Raw genomic sequence first — 17,840 nt, 5'->3', positions numbered from 1 at the left:
TTCTGGATTGGATGGGTCAGTTTTTCTATGCCTTCCCTCCATTTCCTCTAATTCTCAAGACTCTTGTCAAACTCAAGACAGAACATGCCACCATGATTCTGATAGCTCCTCTGTGGCCCAGACAACCATGGTACTCCCTTCTACTTCAACTCAGCACCAGGGAGCCTCTGCCTCTACCAGTTTTTCCCTCTGCTTACTCAGAGTCAAGGGTCCTTGCTACATCCCAACCTGCAGCCTCTACACTTAACAGCTTGGTACCTTTCAACCTGATGGACTCTTTACAGTTCTCTCAGTCTGTCCAGGATATTTAGGTAGCTTCCAGAAAGCCATCCACTAGGCAGTGTTACGGCCAGAAATGGACTAGATTTTCTGCTTGGTGTTCCATTCGCCATATGGAGCCAATATCTACCTCCTTGGCTGCTGTTTTGGATTATTTACTTCACTTATCACAGTCTGGACTCCAGTCTTCATCTATCCGAGTCCATCTTAGTGCGATTGCTGCTTTTCATCAGCCTCTTGATGGGAAACCTCTGTCTGCACACCATGTGGTTTATGAAAGGACTTTTTAATGTTCATCCACCACTCAAACCACCTCCAGTGGTCTGGGATATCAATGTTGTCCTGGCTCAGTTGATGAAGCCTCCATTTGTACCAATTGATAAGGCTTGGAAAGTAGATTTCCTGATTGCCCTCATGTCTGCTCGAAGAGTCAGTGAGTTACAAGCTTTGGTTGCGGATCCATCTTTCACAGTTTTCCACCATGACAAAGTGGTACTCCATACTCATCCCAAATTCTTGTCTAAAGTTGTGTCAGAATTTCACATCAATCAAGCTATTGTTCTTCCAGTATTTTTCCCAAAGCCTCATTCTCATCCTGGAGAAGTAGCTCTCCATACTTTGGACTACAAGCATGCCTTGGCTTTCTACTTGCAACGCACTCAACCTCACAGAACAGCCTCTCAACTTTTCATCTCCAACTGGATGGCTGCTTGCATCTCTTTCTGCTATGCTCAGGCTGGTCTCCCTCTGCAGGGTCGAGTCACAGGGCCACAGAGTTCGAGCAATGGCGGCGTCTGTAGCTTTCCTCAGATTAACTCCTATTGAGGAAATCTGCAAGGCTGCCACTTGGTCCTTGGTTCATACTTTCACCTCTTATTACTTCTGGATACTTTCTCCAGAAGTGATGGCCATTTTGGCCAATCTGTTTTGCAAAATCTCTTTTCTTAACTTGCCAACTCTCCCTCCATTCCATTATGCTTAGCTTGGAGGTCACCCACTGTTGAGAATATGCTGCCTGAAGCACAGTTACTTACCGTAACAGTTGTTATCCAGGGACAGCAGGCAGATATTCTCACAACCCACCCTCTTCCCCTGGTTGGCTTCTTAGCTTGGTATCTGAACTGAGTTCCTCACAGGAGACGCGCGCCCTAACTCGGGTGGGAAGGCACTCGTGCATACACAGTGCAGCACTTGGAAGCTCTTACAAAGATCTTCAAGCAAGTCTGCTTTCGAGGCTGTCCACTGCGGGGCTTCATCGATGACGTCACCCACTGTTGAGAATATCTGCCTGCTGTCCCTGGATAACAACTGTTACGGTAAGTAACTATGCTATATAAAGGCACTCAGTCCAAAGTGCCTTTGTATAGAGTAGTGCTGAGTGCTAAATTTTCATGGCACCCAAATTTGAGTCTCAAAAAATTGGGACTAGTCTTTATTGACTCAATATGAGCTGGATTTTGGCAGACAATGCCTTATCAGGGATCATCCAATATAAATAAATCACCATATAAATGCCAGATCAAAAAATAGTATGATGATGAACCAGTCCAAACAGAATCTTGCCTGAAAGCACTTGCTGTTGTTGTCCTATCAAAACTTGGTAGTACAGTAATCCCTTGAAATTTGAGGGGGTTAATTTCCAGGAACCCCCGTGAATTTTGAAAAAACATGATTATGGTTTTTATAGGCAGGAGAGGGTAGCTGGAGCGCTGAGGCAGGAGAGTGCAGCTGGGGCGCTGGCGGGTGCAAAATCACTAGCGGTATGCTCATGACCTGCTGAGGCTGGAGAGTGCAGCTGGGGCACTGAGGCAGGAGAGAGCAGCTGGGGCGCCGGCAGGGTGCAAAATCACTTGCAGTATGCTCTGTCCACCTCTTCCTGTTGCTAAAGTCAGGCTTCACCAATCAGGAGCTGCTTTGACACACAGCTCCTAATTGGTGTAGCCTGAATTTAGTACAGGAAGAGGCGGTTGGAGAATACCGTGAATTAGTGAGTCCATGATTCGCGAACCGCAAATTCGCAGGGGAACACTGTAAACCAAAAAAGTCTTGACAAAAAGATGGGTAAATAAAGATTAACCCTTAAATCATCAGAGAAAGGATTGAGGAAGAAGGGCATAGGATAGAGAAATAGGTTAGACAAAATACTGGGAATCAGGGAGGACAAAGAGGAACAGATTGGAGCAGGGGAAACAATGGGGAAGGAAAACCTGAGAGTGACATGATGGAGACATGGCTATGTGGAGAGAGATAGATTGATGATGGTGATATGGAGAGAGAGGATCCAAGGTGCAGAGAAGGAGTATAGAGACAGAGGGAATCAGAGATGAGTGGGTAGAGTGTGAAGGGAAGAAAAATAATGAGAGGGGTGAAGGAACTGGAAGACACAGGGAAGGATAGAAGAGGAGAAAAACTAAGGAAGAAGTGGATAGGGAGAGGAAGAGATCTTGGGACATTAGGGGGAAGAAATTGAAAAGGAAAGCATGAGAACAAGGGACAAAGGAGAGAGGAAAGAGAGAGGTAGGAGAGAAGAGATAGAAGAAGGAAGGTGGTTAGAGCCAACTAGGAGAAAGAGATGAGAGATGTTTGATAGGAGCATGAGGAGAGCAGTAAGTGAGAACTGGGGAAGGGTGAGTGCTGGGTGAAGTTGGTATGAGAGAAAGTGGAGAGCGGAGAATGGAAGAATATAGTGCTTGAGGAAATAATGTCACTTACATGTTTGGCATTCAATACCACCTTTCTGGAGAAAGAAAATTTGGTAGGGTGGCTCACTAATTAGCTTACAAAATCACCATGTAATGTGTGAGTGGTTCAATTTACATGTGTATGTTCTAGTACAAAGGGTACAGTAGTCTTGACAAGCGGGTTTCTTCCCTTCACCTGTGAGGATTGCAGAAGACATCATCAGAAATCTAGATTAGATTAGATTAGATCTACATTTTTCAACTCTGCCTTCTTGTGTTTCTGGGCAGTGCCTCAAGTCCTCAGTTTTTCCTTGTGCAAGCAAGTTGAGGTGTCTTTTCATCTATTCTTCATCTGATTTATTCTTTTTGGGGGTTTTATCCAACTTTATTTTATTTACTAGTCATTAAGCCTGTTACATTAACGGGTGCTAGAATATATGTCTGTCTGTCTTTCTGTCTCTCTCTCTCCCTGGCCCCCTTTCTCTGTCTTTCTGTCCCTCTTCCTGCCCCTGTGTCTTTTTTCCTTTCTTTCTGTCTCCCTACCTCTTGCTGTCTGTCTGTCATTCTTTCCCTGCATTTCCCTGTGCAGCTGCAACAGCATTTCCCTCCCCCTCCAGGTCCCTGTGCAGCAGTAGCAACATTTTCCCCCACCCCCCTTCCCTACTCTTACCACAATGTGGCCTGCTCCTTTTGGCCCCTTCCCTTCCCATGGTCTAGCCTGCTCCAAGGGCCCCCCCTTCCCTTAATGCATTCCCCACAGGCAGGCCCAGCTTCTCCCTGCACGTTACCTTTTTTTTCATTCTGTTGCCCTCCCTCCGTGGCTGCCTGCCTGGTCCCATTGAGCGGCTCACAGCTGGAGTCTTTTTTGTCGGCGCTTCGCTGCCTGCCTCGCGGTCTGGCCTGCTCCGGGCGAGTGTCGCGGCGGCTTCTCTCGCTCCCCACCAGCGTCGGAAGCCTTCTCTGACGCTGGTGCAACTCATGAGAGGAGCCGACACCGCAATCTTGTGGAGAGCAGGGAGTCCAACACTGGCGGCCAGTCCTGCCGATGAGTGTAGGTAGGTGCTGGGAAGCAGTAAGGCTGGGGACTCGCGCATGCGCACTCCTGCAGCCACGGACCTATATCTCACAGATCAGGGAAAATGGAACATGCAAGTAGGAGTGCGCATGCGCGGCTGGGGTTTTATTATATAGGATAATTATGAAAATATACACATGACTAATTTAACCTGTAAACTGTAAATTATGGATATTGGTATTGGATCTCTAGTATGTGTTGTTAAGATAAAAACTTGTACCATAACTATGGCAAATTGTAATCTGTTAACTGTATACAGTGTTCCCCCGGTCATTCACGGTCAGCGGTTCGCGGTCCCGGTCATTCGCGGTATTTTCCGACCACGAACCGCCACCAAGGAGAGGGCAGTGGGAGATGCAGGAGAGAGCAGCCGGAGTGCCGGCAAGTGCAGAAAATCACTTGCTGTATGCTCCGACCGCATCTTCCTGCACTAAGTCGGGCCTTATCCAATCAGGAGCTGCTTTGACACGCAGCTCCTCATTGGTAAGGCCTGACTTAATGCAGGAAGAGGCAATCGGAGCATACAGTGAGTGATTTCCTGCACTTGCTGGCGCTCCGGCTGCTCTCTCCTGCCTCTCCCACTGCCCTCTCCAGTCTCCCCCATGAAAAACCGTATTTGCGGTTTTTCAAGATTCACGGGGGTTCCTGGAATGGAACCCCCGCAAATATCGAGGGAGTACTGTATTGTCTATGTTGACCTGTGACCCGTCCTGGGCTCTCTTGGGAGGACAGGATAGAAAATTAAATAAATAACTGGAATGTTATAACTAAATAACTGGCTGAGAGAACTGAACAAGTAACAGTACAAGGAAACTTAGAAATCAAAGGGGAGAAGGAGAAATGAATAACGAAAAACTAGAACAAGATTAGAAAATATTTATTGAACTGATCTACTGCTACTAAACAGGTGGGAGGTTTGAAGTTAGTGAGAATGAAGAGTGAGTTGGATGCTAGGGCATAGTCACAAATGGGCCCAGGAAGGCCTGGGCATATCCATTTTCTGTTCAGGCCCACCCAGAAGCAGTATGGTTTTGGTGTAGATGGCAGAGATCTCAATGCCCTTCCAACTGCAGATATCCACAGCTGTAACTCCCCTCAGACAATCTAGGCAATCAGTGGCAGTGCTTCTGAGCTTCCAACACCAGCACCTCATGCATGCTCAATTCCTGTGCAAAAACTGAGCATGTGCAGGGTGCCAGCATTGGTGGCTTGGAGTGCTGCAATTGCAACTGCCACAATTGTCTAAGGGGAGTTAGGGCAGGCTGCAGATGTCTTCCAATGGCGAAGCTTGGGGAACTTCATCAGCTAAGGGGGAGTAGGGCAATGGAGATGAGATGGAGAGCTGGGGCTGGGAACAGGGAAGGGTGGAGGGTAGAGAGGAAATGCATTGTACTTACCCATTCTACTTGTTGGCCCACCCAAAATTTTCCATCTGGCTACACCACTGGTTGGAGGGGTAGGGGCTCAAGAAAAGAAAGGTTGCCTCTTGTTTCATTGCCTTTCTCCCCTCATAGGGTGAAAAGTTAACCCTTCCTACCATTCTGATGTCCCTTTTTCTTACCCCCCCCCCCCTCTTTCCAACTAACCAGCTAACTAAGCCTATGCCCAAGGGATATAAGGAAATGAAGAACTTCATTGCTTCTTCACTGAATGCAAAAGTTATATCCCAGTGCCTCTGAGGTACACTTTTTCAAAGACTTCCTAGGAAACAAACATCAGAACTCAAATTAGGTCATTTTAACTGAAAAGTAAATCATATCCTTACTGCTGCTTAGGGCGGCATTTTTGTGCCATTTGTTTACCTGTTGGTTAGAGAACACAATTAACTGAGTAATTATTCCAAACAAAGGACATAAATCTATTGACATCATAAGACAGGGCTTTCCTAACTCCTCATGAACTTTTTACCTGTTTCTTTATGTAAAAGGGCCACATAAATGCTGAAGGTGTCACAATGTTTCCTGCATAATAATGTTTGTATGAAGAGTCACAGGCAAACCAATAATCCTGTTTATTAATCAGTAGAAACCCCCTAGAGTCTGCATTTAAATTGCACTTTCAGATCTGACCTTTTGAAAATTATATTTTATAGCTTTGGACAGCAACTGGGAACTTGATTTTCCTGAGGGTTTCCTGCTTATTGACATGCTTTAGATATTTTGCATCAGTTTTGGGGTTATTTCACTTCAATATCTTCTCTAGTCCTCTCTTCTAGGCAGTTACTAATCTCCAGTGCTCAAAAGTCATATCTTTATCAAATTATATTTTATTAGTGATTTTTATACAATGTTATGTAAGCAATAGGAGTGAAATAGCCAAATTGCTACTTTACAATTCACAGCAGCTAAAAGATATTAACAAAATAGCCTTTGGAGAGGTTTATTCACCACTGCAGATATTTTATTGACATACTGTTTTCTCGTTATGGTTTCTTGTTGATCTCAATTGCTGACAACCATGAAAAATATTTCTGATAGTTTTTTGTAAACTGAGTATAAAAATCTGTATAGCAATATACCCTTGTCAAGACTATTTTTTATTTGCTGATGAATATTAGTTCATTTAATATTAGCTCATTTAAGCTGCGAAGACTTAGGACTGCTGCTTTGCCTGACTTATTCTGGCTTTTACTAAAATTCTGAGTGTCAGAGCATTTACCTCACCAGCCCACGCTAAAAGCCTCTAGCCACATTTAGTAAAAGAAGCCCTTGGATATTTCAGTTAGAATACTACTCATGACCAACAGTCACAGCATGTGTGAGGAATAGCACTCTACCAATTATTCAGATTCATGCCACAAGGTTAGTAGGCATTAGCTTGAAAATTCTTTAGCCATCTGCAGAAAAATATCTGCTATGATAATCACTACTTGAAAGAGCAAAACGTAGGGCCCCTTTTACAAAATCCTTGCACGACAAATACAATGCAGCCCATAGGCGTTAAACGGGCTGCATTGCATTTGCCATATGAGAATCACTACTGTGGCTTTGTAAAAGGGGCCTTTAATCTGCTTTTTGTTTTTCCCCCAGATTACAAATCTGTCTTGGATCATAAACCCTCATATCAACTCCCCAGAGAATGTTTTAATAGACCTCCAGTTTGTCGGATTGTGATAATTTAAAAGTCAACCTGAATCTAAGGACTTAGACCACATGGTGTAATTTCTGATAATGAAATTTCTTAAACTGGGCTAGTTCCAGGAACCAAAGATTAGCCAACAAGAGAACAACATCCAGGCTCCTGATCCTAGATTGGACGGGAGATCTAGAGACAAGTTAGTACATTCTGAAGGTTTTCTTTTCGAAATCTATCAGCCCACGTACAAGCTGCTCTTCGACGTTCGTCTTCACAGGCTTCAGCATGCTTTTTGTGGTTCAATTTGACTCCTTTCCAACCTAGGACTCCTGAAGAAGGCGTGTACTGAAACAGGGACCATGTTGGGTCCCTTGGTTTAATTTTAAGGTGTTGTTTTTAACCGCAATTATTTTAATAAACTTTGCCTGTATCATTGTACATGTTACTGCAGTTCTCCTTGCTTTTTTTGTCTTCGACCCTTTTACTGCAGATTTTGTTGGTTCTTCCTTTTTTTGTTTGTGTTTCTTTTCACCTGGGCCATGCAGAATTCTGCACAGGCAACAACAGCTGACATGGTTCCACTCTTCCTTCCCCCCATATAATTTACAACACAGAGTCCCTATGTGTAACTAGTTGGTTAGAGTTTTTAGACTGTAAGCTCTACTTAGGGACTGTCCCTTGATTCTTTAATGTACAGCGCTATGTAGTCTAGTAGTGCTATATAAATTATACATAGTAATTGTCACCACATTTTCATGCATGCAGTGTTTGCCATTTTTCTCTCATGTACTGCCCTTTGATTATGATTGCTACTTTTCTTACTTTCCTCTTGTTAACCTATTTTTATTGATATGCAAACTGCTTAAAACTTTCAATAGGCAGTAAATCAAATGATTATTTAACTTGAAACTTAATCACATCCTAGAAAGAGGAGCTCCAGAGCTGCACATTAGGTTGTCTTCCTCTGCTGCCCAAAGCCAGCCTGCTGATTTCAACTATGATATAGGCTGAAATCAGCAGACTATCACTATACATCAGAGAACACAGTCCGATGTGCAGCTGTTCTCTACCTCTTGTCTGGTAATTAACTGGCATGGAAGAGACAATAAGCTGAGGTAGTATACTGGGGAAAACACACTGGTGTTATGTGCTGGAGGAGGGAAAGAGAACAAGGTTTGGATATTTGCTTTGGGGGGGCAAACAAAAAGTTTGGGGGATGTGTAAAGAGGGAAAGAGCACTGGAGGATAGAGAGAATGGGGTCTTGCTAGGAGGTAGGGACAGAAAACTTAGAAAATGGTGCTAGAGTTCTTGCTTGAGGAGAATGGGGAGAAAGAAAAAATAAAGGGAAAGAGAGGAAGCTGAGAGATGATCACCCTATAGAGGGAACAGAAAAAGCTGGGGTTTGAACCTGTTGAAAAGGGACATTAGGTACAGGGAGGGATTAAAGGTAAAATGAAAAGAGAAAGAGCTGAGGAGTATTGAGCCTAAGGGGATAAAGTTGGAGGAGAGGTGGGGTATCAGGCCTTGTGCTGTTGGAATTGTGCACATAAAAATTACAAATAAATTATGAAGAATTTAAAAAGTGTGTGAAACTTTCAGAGTTTTTATACAGAATTATCCCAGGAGTCATACATTTTGAATAGCTACAGGAGGTCATTGCAGAAGCTAACCTGTTGTAGAAATGTGTCTTACCAGAAGAAACAGCAAATAATCTTTATTCTGCATGATGACTTCCTGATCACAGGTAAATGTAGAAAAATGAGAGAGGCCTATAATAATAATATTTATTCCACATGGCCACCTATGTGCATGTCTTAAAAGTATTTGTATTTTAAACCTGCAAGGTCTGCACAGCTCCTGATTGGTGAGGCCCGACTTTAGTGCAGGAAGAGGCGGTCGGAGCATACCGCGAGTTAATTCCTTCACTCGCTGCTGCTCTCTCCTGCCCGGTCATTCGCAGTCAGAAAATACCGTGAATGACTGGGATTGCGAATCGCCGACTGTGAATGACCAGGGGAACATTTTCTATCCATTGTCAACAGAGTGGATTGTCCCAAAGAGGAAAGCTTTTAGTTTCTTCCTAAATTTAAGGTAGTCACGTTCATCTTTGACGGTTGTTGGGAGGTCGTTCCAGTTCTTTGCACCGATGTAGGTGAAGAGTGTATTAAATATGCATTTGTATTTGATTCCTTTTGGTGAAGGGAGGATCAGCAGGAATTTCTTAATGTTTCTTGCTGAGATGGACCAAGAATTGACAAAAAGGTTTATTAGAGGTTCTTCGGAGCTTTCATATAATATATACATGATACTTTGAAGTCAATATGTGCAGAGATAGGCAGCCAGTGCAAGTTTTTGTAGTAAGGAGATATGGAGTTGAATTTTCTTAATTTGAAGATATGTCGTATTGCCGTGTTTTGGATTTGCTGCAGTTTGTGCAGGCAGGTGGAGCTTATACCAGCATAGAGGGAGTTACAGTAGTCCAACTGGGACAATATCAACATTTGTGTTAGGATCGCAAAGTGATGTTGGTGGAAGTAAGGTCTGATTAAGAGGGGCCAAAAGAGACTACGAGGAAAAAGTAGCCAAGGAAGCAACTTGAAATAACCCGTGGATGACCATGGAATAAAAGGAGTGCTATAGGAGGACAAAGCCATTGCCGACAAACTGAACACGTTTTTTGTGCTTCTGTTTACCGAAGAGGATATACGCAACATACTGAAAGCCAACAGGTTATATGTGGGAAACGAAGACGGGAAACTGACAGGGTTCACGGTCAGTCTAGAAGAGGAATGCAGGCAGATTGATAGGCTTAAAAATGATAAATCCCCTGGACCAGATGGCATCCATCTGAGGGTAATCAAGGAACTGAAAGGGGCTATAGCTGAACTGCTTCAACTAATAGCCAATCTGTCAATCAAATTGGGAAGGATTCTGGAAGACTAGAATGTTATGCCGATCTTTAAGAAGGTTCGAGGGGTGATCCGGGAAACTACAGACCGGTGATTCTGACCTCGGTACCGGGAAAGATGGTAGAGGCGCTGATAAAGGACCGTATCATTGAGCACCTTGACGGACACAATCTGATGAGGACCAGCCAGCACGGCTTCAGCAAAGGAAGATCTTGCTTGACAAACTTGCTGCACTTCTTCAAGGGAGTAAACAAGCAGATAGACAAAAGTGACCCGGTCGACATTGTATATCTGGATTTTCAGAAGGCGTTCCACAAGGTTCCGCATAAATGACTACTTCAAAAAATTGTAAGCCATGGAATCGAGGGTGAAATACTCACATAGATTAAAAACTGGCTGGCGGATAGGAAACAGAGAGTGGGGTGTAAATGGACAATACTCGGACTGGAAAAGCATCACCAGTGGAGTGCCGCAGGGTTCGGTGCTTGGACCCATGCTCTTCAACATATTTATAATGATCTGGAAATTGGTACGACGAGTGAGGTGATTAAATTTGCAGACGATACTAAGTTATTCAGAGTACTGAAGACGCAGGAGGATTGCGAAGATCTGCAATGTGACATAAACATGCTCGAGAAATGGGACGCAACCTCGCAAATGAGGTTCAACGTGGATAAGTGTAAGGTGATGCATGTCGGTAACAAAAATCTTATACACGAATACAGAATGTCCAGTGTGGTACTCGGAGAGACCCCCCAGGAAAGAGACTTGGGAGTGCTGGTCGACAAGTCGATGAAGCCATCCGCGCAATGTGCGGCGGCTGCGAAAAGAGCGAACAGAATGCTAGGAATGATTAAGAAGGGGATCATGAACAGATCGGAGAAGGTTATCATGCCGCTGTACCGGGCCATGGTACGCCCTCATCTGGAATACTGCATCTAGCACTGGTCACCGTACATGAAGAAGGACATGGTATTACTCATAAGGGTCCAGAGAAGAGCGACTAAAATGGTTAAGGGGCTGGAGGAGTTGACGTACAACGAGAGATTAGAGAAACTGGGCCTCTTCTCCCTTGAAAAGAGGAGACTGAGAGGGGACATGATCGGAACATTCAAGATACTGAAGGGAATAGATTTAGTGGATAAAGACAGGTTGTTCACCCTCTCCAAGGTAGAGAGAACGAGAGGGCACTCTCTAAAGTTAAAAGGGGATAGATTCCATACAAATGTAAGTAAGTTCTTCTTCACCCAGAGAGTGGTGGAAAACTGGAGTGCTGTTATAGGCTGTTATAGGGGAAAACACCCTCTAGGGATTCAAGACAAAGTTAAACAAGTTCCTGCAGGTAGGTCTTTGACCTAGGGGCTGCTGCGGGAGCGGACTGCTGGGCACGATGGACTCAGTAGAGGCATATCTTATGTTCTTATGAGTTTTCTCATACCGTAGAATTTGTTTTTTTTGCAGTTTGGAGATTTGGGGCTCATAGGAAAGGGTAGAGTCCAGCGTGATTTCTAGGACTTTGGAAGTATTGTCAATGTTCAGTTTGGTTCCTGAGGGCAAGGTGACAGTTGAGGTGGCTGTTTGTTAGTGTTAAGTTTGAGTTTATTGAGAGTGGCCCATGTGTGTATTTTCTCTATATTATTGGATATTTTCAAGGGGTTGTCATTGGAGCTGTTTCTGTTGGGATGAGCAGGAGAATATCGTCAGCAAATGACAGCAAGCATTCGTCATTAGTGAAGGGGATGTTGTCTAGGGAGCTCATGAATATATTGTAGAGTAATGGGGATAGTGGAGAGCCTTGAGACACACCATAAGAAGCTTGGTAGTTACTTGAGAAAACCTCATCTTTCCGGACTAGGTAGGTTCTGTTTTGCAAGAATTCTTTGAACCAATTGAATGATGTGCCAGTGACTCCAGTGTTATTTATGTTTTGTTAGGAGTATGTGATGATTAAGAGAATCAAATGCAGCAGAGATATCGAACTAGAGCAGTATTGCATGGTGGCCCTTGCTTAATGTTTGATTTTAGTGGTTAAGGAGTAGCTCTGTGCTGTGGTGTGGGCGGAATCCGAATTGTGTGGGGTGAAGGCAATCATGTTTTTCTATGTAGGCTGAGAGTTGTTTACAGATGTGGGTTTCCATTAGCTTTGTTAGAATAGGAATGCCTGCTATTAGCCTATAGTTGGAGGGGTCATTTATGTTTTTGGGAATAGATGTGAGGGCAATTTGGCCCATTTGGGTAGAGAGTTGGCCATTTTGAAGTAGGTTGTTTAGGAGGTTGGTGAGCCAAGTGATGATGTGACAGACAACAAAAGCTAGAAAAAAATTATTTTCTATTTTGTAATTAGAATATATCAGATTTTAAATATGTATCCTGCCAGAGCTGGTGTTAGGCATATCTAGGGACTGCAAAGCCCAGGCTGTGCTGCTCTAGCTTCCAGCTGGCTTAGGGCTCTGTCTGACCGGGGGTAGTTGCCCTAGTTGCACTCCCCTAACACTGTTCCTGTCATGTGTGACTGCTGTATTCTGTTAGCATGATTATTCTGTAATAATTTGTCTTATACAGTTTTCTCGATGGTGGCAGGAATATTTGTGAAGGGGAGGGGACACTCGATGAAGTTACAGGTAAATACTTTTAAAACCAATAGGAGGAAATTTTTTTTCACTCAGAGAATAGTTAAGCTCTAGAACGCATTGCTAGAGGTTGTGGTAAGAGCGGATAGTGGATAGGTTTTAAAAAAGATTTGGACAAGTTCCTGGATTAAAAGTCCATAGTCTGTTCTTGAGAAAGATATGGGGGAAGCCACTGTTTACCTTGAATCGATATTATGGGATATTGCTACTCCTTGGGTTTTGGCCAGGTACTAGTGACCTGGATTAGCCACCGTGAGGCTTGTGCAGAGGGATCAGGTGGTTTGTGGGGATGGGGTAGAAACAGGGATCGAGCTCACAGAGACGGGACGGGGTGGAGATGAGGATAAATTTTTCCCCCATGTCATTCTCTAATGTAAACCACTTAGGCCAGGGATGCCGAAAAGGTCGATCGTGATCGACCAGTCGATTGCAAAGGTAACACGAGTCGATCAAAGAGCCCATTCCGGACTCTTTGATAAACTCTCGTTGCTTTTGCGTTCTCCCTGTTCCTCGACGCCACAACAGGCCAGCAAGACCAGCAGCAATTACAGAAGCGCCGGGCAAGCCAGCCTCCAACCCCCCATCAATTATGATGTTGGATAAGAAGTTCCGGGCCAGCCAATCACTGTTGTGGCGTTGGGAAACGGAAAACTCAGCAGAAATGGTGGCAGTGGTTTAGGGGCCTGTTGTCGGCAGTGGCTTGGGAGCCTGTTTTCAGACAACAGCCCCGGTGGTGACATGGGGAAAAAGAAAGGGGAGACAGAAAGAATGAAAGGGGGGCATAGAGAGAAAGAAAGGGGGCAAGGAGACAGAAAGAAAGATAGCAGAGAGAAAGAAAATAAGAAAGGGGGCAGGGATACAGAAAGAAAGAAAGGGGAGGGGACAGGGAGAGAGGAAGGAAAAGGGGAAGGGAATGGAGTGTGTTGGGGCAGGCAGGGAGAGAGGAAGAAAAAGTTGGACTCATGGAAGGACAGAGATGTTGGTTGGGAATGGAATGAGGTCTGGAGAAGCTGAAACATGCAGGAGGCAGAAAAGAAGAGGAAGAAATATTGCATGCACAGTCAGAAGAAGAAAGTGCAACCAGAGACTCATGAAATCACCAGACAACAAAGAAAGGAAAAATGATTTTATTTTAAATGTAGTGATCAAAATGTGTCCATTTTGAGAATTTATATCTAATATCTATATTTTGCATTATGGCCCCCTTTTACTAAACCGCAGTAGCGGATTTTAGTGCAGGGAGCCTATGAGCAGCGAGAGCAGCGCGGGGCATTCAGTGCCGCTCCCTGAGCTAAATACTATCGTGGTTTAGTAAAAAGGGAGGAGGTATATTTGTTTATTTTTGTATAGTTGTTACTGAGGTGACATTGCAAATTTTAAAGTCATCTGCCTTGACCTCTTTGAAAACATCCCCGAATATAAATGATTATTAACATTTTCTCTGTGTACAGTGTGCTTTGTGTTTTTCCAAAATTTTATTGTTGGTAGATCATTTTGACTTGGGGCTCCTTTTATCAAGCCACGCTAGCAGTTTAATGCACGTAATAGCGCGCGTTAAACTGCCGGCTGCGCTAGCCGCTACCGCCTCCTCTTGTGCAGGCGGTAGTTTTTTAGCGAGTGATGAAAAGTCACGGGCGTTAACCCCGCTCGCGTGGCTTGATAAAAGGAGCCCTTGGTCATTTTAAAAGTAGCTCGCAAGCCAAAACAGTGTGGGCACCCCTGACTTAGGCTATAAGGGGTATATAAATACTAAAATAAATAACTATTAAAACAGTTTGAAAAATCATGCCGATGATGAGGCCACTGGTTGGCCTTTCACATTTGTCTAATTTGTTTCTGTGAATGAATAATTTTTCATCAGCCCCCTATTGACTTTGTAAAGGCATTTTTGCTTGCAGGGGCTGTCCATCATCTCTCTAGTCTAAAACGTCGTTAACTACTCCCGTTCTGTACAACCACCAAACCGAATTGGGCTGGTCAACCTAATGTCCAAGTGCCTGCCCCTTGGTCTAAAATAGTTGGATTTCGGTGGGGAGGAAGGAACGCATCACATGCTGGGCTAAGTCCAATAGTGGAAGACAATGGGCAGAGCCGAGCATAGGAGATAATGTGGTATAAAAAAAAAAAAAAAAAAATTTGTGTAGGGCACCAGTGGCCCAATCTCCGGCTGTGTCAGTGCGCGGGAGCCGCATGCGCAGTAGAAAGAGAGCGCGCTAGGTATCCGGTTGGCAGGCGCACACCGTGTGCTTCCGCCGTTAAACCGCTCAAGGCAGGTGTGCGAGAGAGCAGCGTTCGGATGCGCTCGCGGGCTTTCCAGCTGTTCCTCCGACGCGAGCCCGGGCGCTTCAGTTTGCTCCCAGCTGGAATGGAAGCGGAAGGGAGCCGGGCTTCCGACTAACCGGAGGAGGCAGAGGCCGCGCTCACAATGGCTCGGCGCTGAGAGACCGGGTTGGCGGTTGACATGAGGCGGCCTTTTCTCTCCTTCCCCGACGGGCGCGTGTGAGCCGGAAGCGGCGGCCGCACGTCCCGGTCCCCTGGGATCCGCCAGCCCGCCTCGTTGTGCAATTTCTGGCCGCCCCTCCGGAGGCTGCGTGCTGTGATTATAGACCATGAGGTTTCGCATCTATAAGAGGAAGGTGTTTATACTGACCCTGGTGGTCGCTGCTTGCGGCTTAGCCTTCTGGAACAGTGGCCGGCAGAAGAGAAATGAGCTCTTCGTCCAGGAGTCGGACCCGAACCGGAACGGCAAAGGCTTTGCGTCCGTCGGCAGCCGCAGGATATCCAACGAGACGAGAGACAAAGTGCCTAAGCCTGTCGTGGACAACGCAACTCTGCTTCATCGGTCAATTGTGTATCAATTAAACTTTGACCAAACTATTAGAAACTTGGATACGATTCCGAATCGCCCCCGGGATGATCTTGTGGTTGTCGTGCAAGTGCACGATAGGCCAGAGTATCTGAAACTACTTATTGAGTCTCTCAGGAAAGCCAAGAACATTGAAAACGTCTTGCTGATTTTTAGTCATGATTTCTGGTCCCCGGAGATTAACCAGCTCGTTTCAGACGTGAATTTCTGTCAAGTGCTGCAGATATTTTTCCCCTTTAGTATTCAGCTCTATCCGAATGAATTTCCAGGGAGTGACCCCAAAGATTGCCCGAGGGATATAAAGAAATCGGCAGCAGTGAAGTTGGGTTGCATTAATGCCGAGTATCCCGATTCTTTCGGACATTATCGAGAGGCCAAATTCTCGCAAACGAAACATCATTGGTGGTGGAAACTTCATTTTGTATGGGAAAGAGTAAAAGTCTTGAAAGACTATAGTGGTCTGGTTTTGTTTGTAGAAGAGGATCACTACTTGTCTCCAGATTTCTATCATGTCCTTAAAAATATGTGGAGCAAAAGAAGCAAAAAATGTACAGATTGTGATCTATTGACTCTAGGGAATTATGGTCGGGTCCATAACTTTTCTGGTAAAGCTGACAAACTGGAGGTGAAACCCTGGAAGTCTACAGAACATAACATGGGAATGGCACTAAACAGAGAGACATACCAAAAACTGATTCAGTGTACTGATACATTCTGCACTTACGACGATTATAATTGGGATTGGACTCTTCAGTATTTGACTTTAACTTGTCTTCCTAAAGTTTGGAAAGTCATGATCCCTGAAGTTCCCAGGATATATCATACTGGAGATTGTGGCATGCACCACAAGAAATCTTGTAGTCCATCCACAGAAAGTGCCAAAATAGAATCACTTTTAAACAACAACCAACAGTATATGTTTCCAGAAAGTATAAGTATTAGTTTTGAATACTCAATGGCAGCAAATCCCCCCCACGTGAAAAATGGAGGCTGGGGAGATATAAGAGACCATGAACTCTGTAAGAGTTACCGGAGACTACAGTGAAAAATCTAAACTTCATGAGAGTTCATTTCCAATTGCTGCATACTGGCTATTTTTCCTGAATATACAACTGTATAATAAGGTTAATTGGTTTCTGCTTTAATATGAATAAACATTCTTGTAAAACTTGTTCAAATAGTGCATTTTTCATGTGTGGATTTTTTTTATTTTTAAGACAAAGTATAACACTAATTTTTGATCAAGTACCTTAGAGGGAAACCATCACAAATACTTGTAAATTGAAAATTTTACAATTTAACTATTAAAATGCACACATTTTAAATTTTATTTTGATATTTTTTGCACATAAGTGATATATTTGGACTGGAAAACGGATTATTTTAACATGATTATCAGTTATCTTTAGTTCTATCTTATGCAGTGGCAGATTGAATTATCTGATTTATCCTGGCATTGGGTCAGCCAGCTGACTCCCCAATAACAGGGGAGGAGAGCCCCACTCCAAAGTTATGAATTGTGGGTGCTAATTCAGGTCGCCTCTGTCACATCAACTGGCCCACCTAAACTAGTAATGGGGCCATTCAGTGATAGGGCCAATCTTTATTGGTAACAAGGCATATGCCTGTTCTGGTTATTGGGAAGTCTATCCCTGTTCCTATATTTATCTAATAACTTATAAAAAAAAATTAATCATTTCAGACTCTATTCACTCTTTATTTTCCATGATGCAGTATTGTAGATAAACATTACCAAGTAGGATAATTTTAATAAAGGTTACAATTCACAATGGTGATTTCAGGACAGTAGGATTGATAGATGACTCTCCATATTGCAGAAGCTATATTCTGTTCTACTGAACTTTAAGAACATTCTATGCCTTCTGGTATCTAGCTAATGGCATGGAAAATATGCTAAATCATACTTTCTCTTTTGTGTACATATTTTAATGTTTGTTTTTTTAGCTGTGCCAAAATAAAGTTCACACTTTGTAATTCCAAAGAGGTTTCTAATATCACAATTTTTATGGTTTTATAATTATTGAGTATTAAAGTCTATAATTTATAGAATCAGGTATGTGTATGTAGACAAATGTTCTTTGTAGTTAATGTAATTTTTAAAAAATCTGAATTTCCACATAATTCACCAGACTGAATTCAGACTTTGCTTTTGAAGTGCATTGACAAAAATGTGGTATTTTACATGACTAGCAGATAGCAAAATTAAAGTCTCTTAGCCTTTTATTTTACTAAACTACGGTAAGTGCTAGTATGTGCTTACCACACATTAAACAGGCTTTGCTGTGTGCTGCCATCCTGTGGTA

At 43.7% G+C, this 17,840-nt stretch overlaps 1 protein-coding gene across 1 annotated transcript; it reads left to right on the top strand.

Moving 5' to 3' along the window:
- Positions 1 to 14,823: 14,823 nt before the first annotated feature.
- Positions 14,824 to 16,689, top strand: MGAT2 (alpha-1,6-mannosyl-glycoprotein 2-beta-N-acetylglucosaminyltransferase). Its single transcript, XM_033953482.1, has one exon. The coding sequence runs from the start codon at positions 15,260 to 15,262 to the stop codon at positions 16,559 to 16,561; it is 1,302 nt and encodes a 433-aa protein (XP_033809373.1). The 5' UTR covers positions 14,824 to 15,259; the 3' UTR covers positions 16,562 to 16,689.
- The last annotated feature ends 1,151 nt before the right edge of the window (positions 16,690 to 17,840 follow it).

This window comes from Geotrypetes seraphini, chromosome 7, assembly GCF_902459505.1.
Source record: "Geotrypetes seraphini chromosome 7, aGeoSer1.1, whole genome shotgun sequence".
NCBI classification, from domain to species: domain Eukaryota; kingdom Metazoa; phylum Chordata; class Amphibia; order Gymnophiona; family Dermophiidae; genus Geotrypetes; species Geotrypetes seraphini.
The sequence above is the reverse complement of the archived record's forward strand: the minus strand, read 5'-3'. Positions and strand labels throughout refer to the sequence as shown.

Excerpts from the sequence above, each read along its gene's own strand:
- MGAT2 (XM_033953482.1), top strand. The coding sequence starts at position 15,260 with ATGAGGTTTCGCATCTATAAGAGGAAGGTGTTTATACTGACCCTGGTG.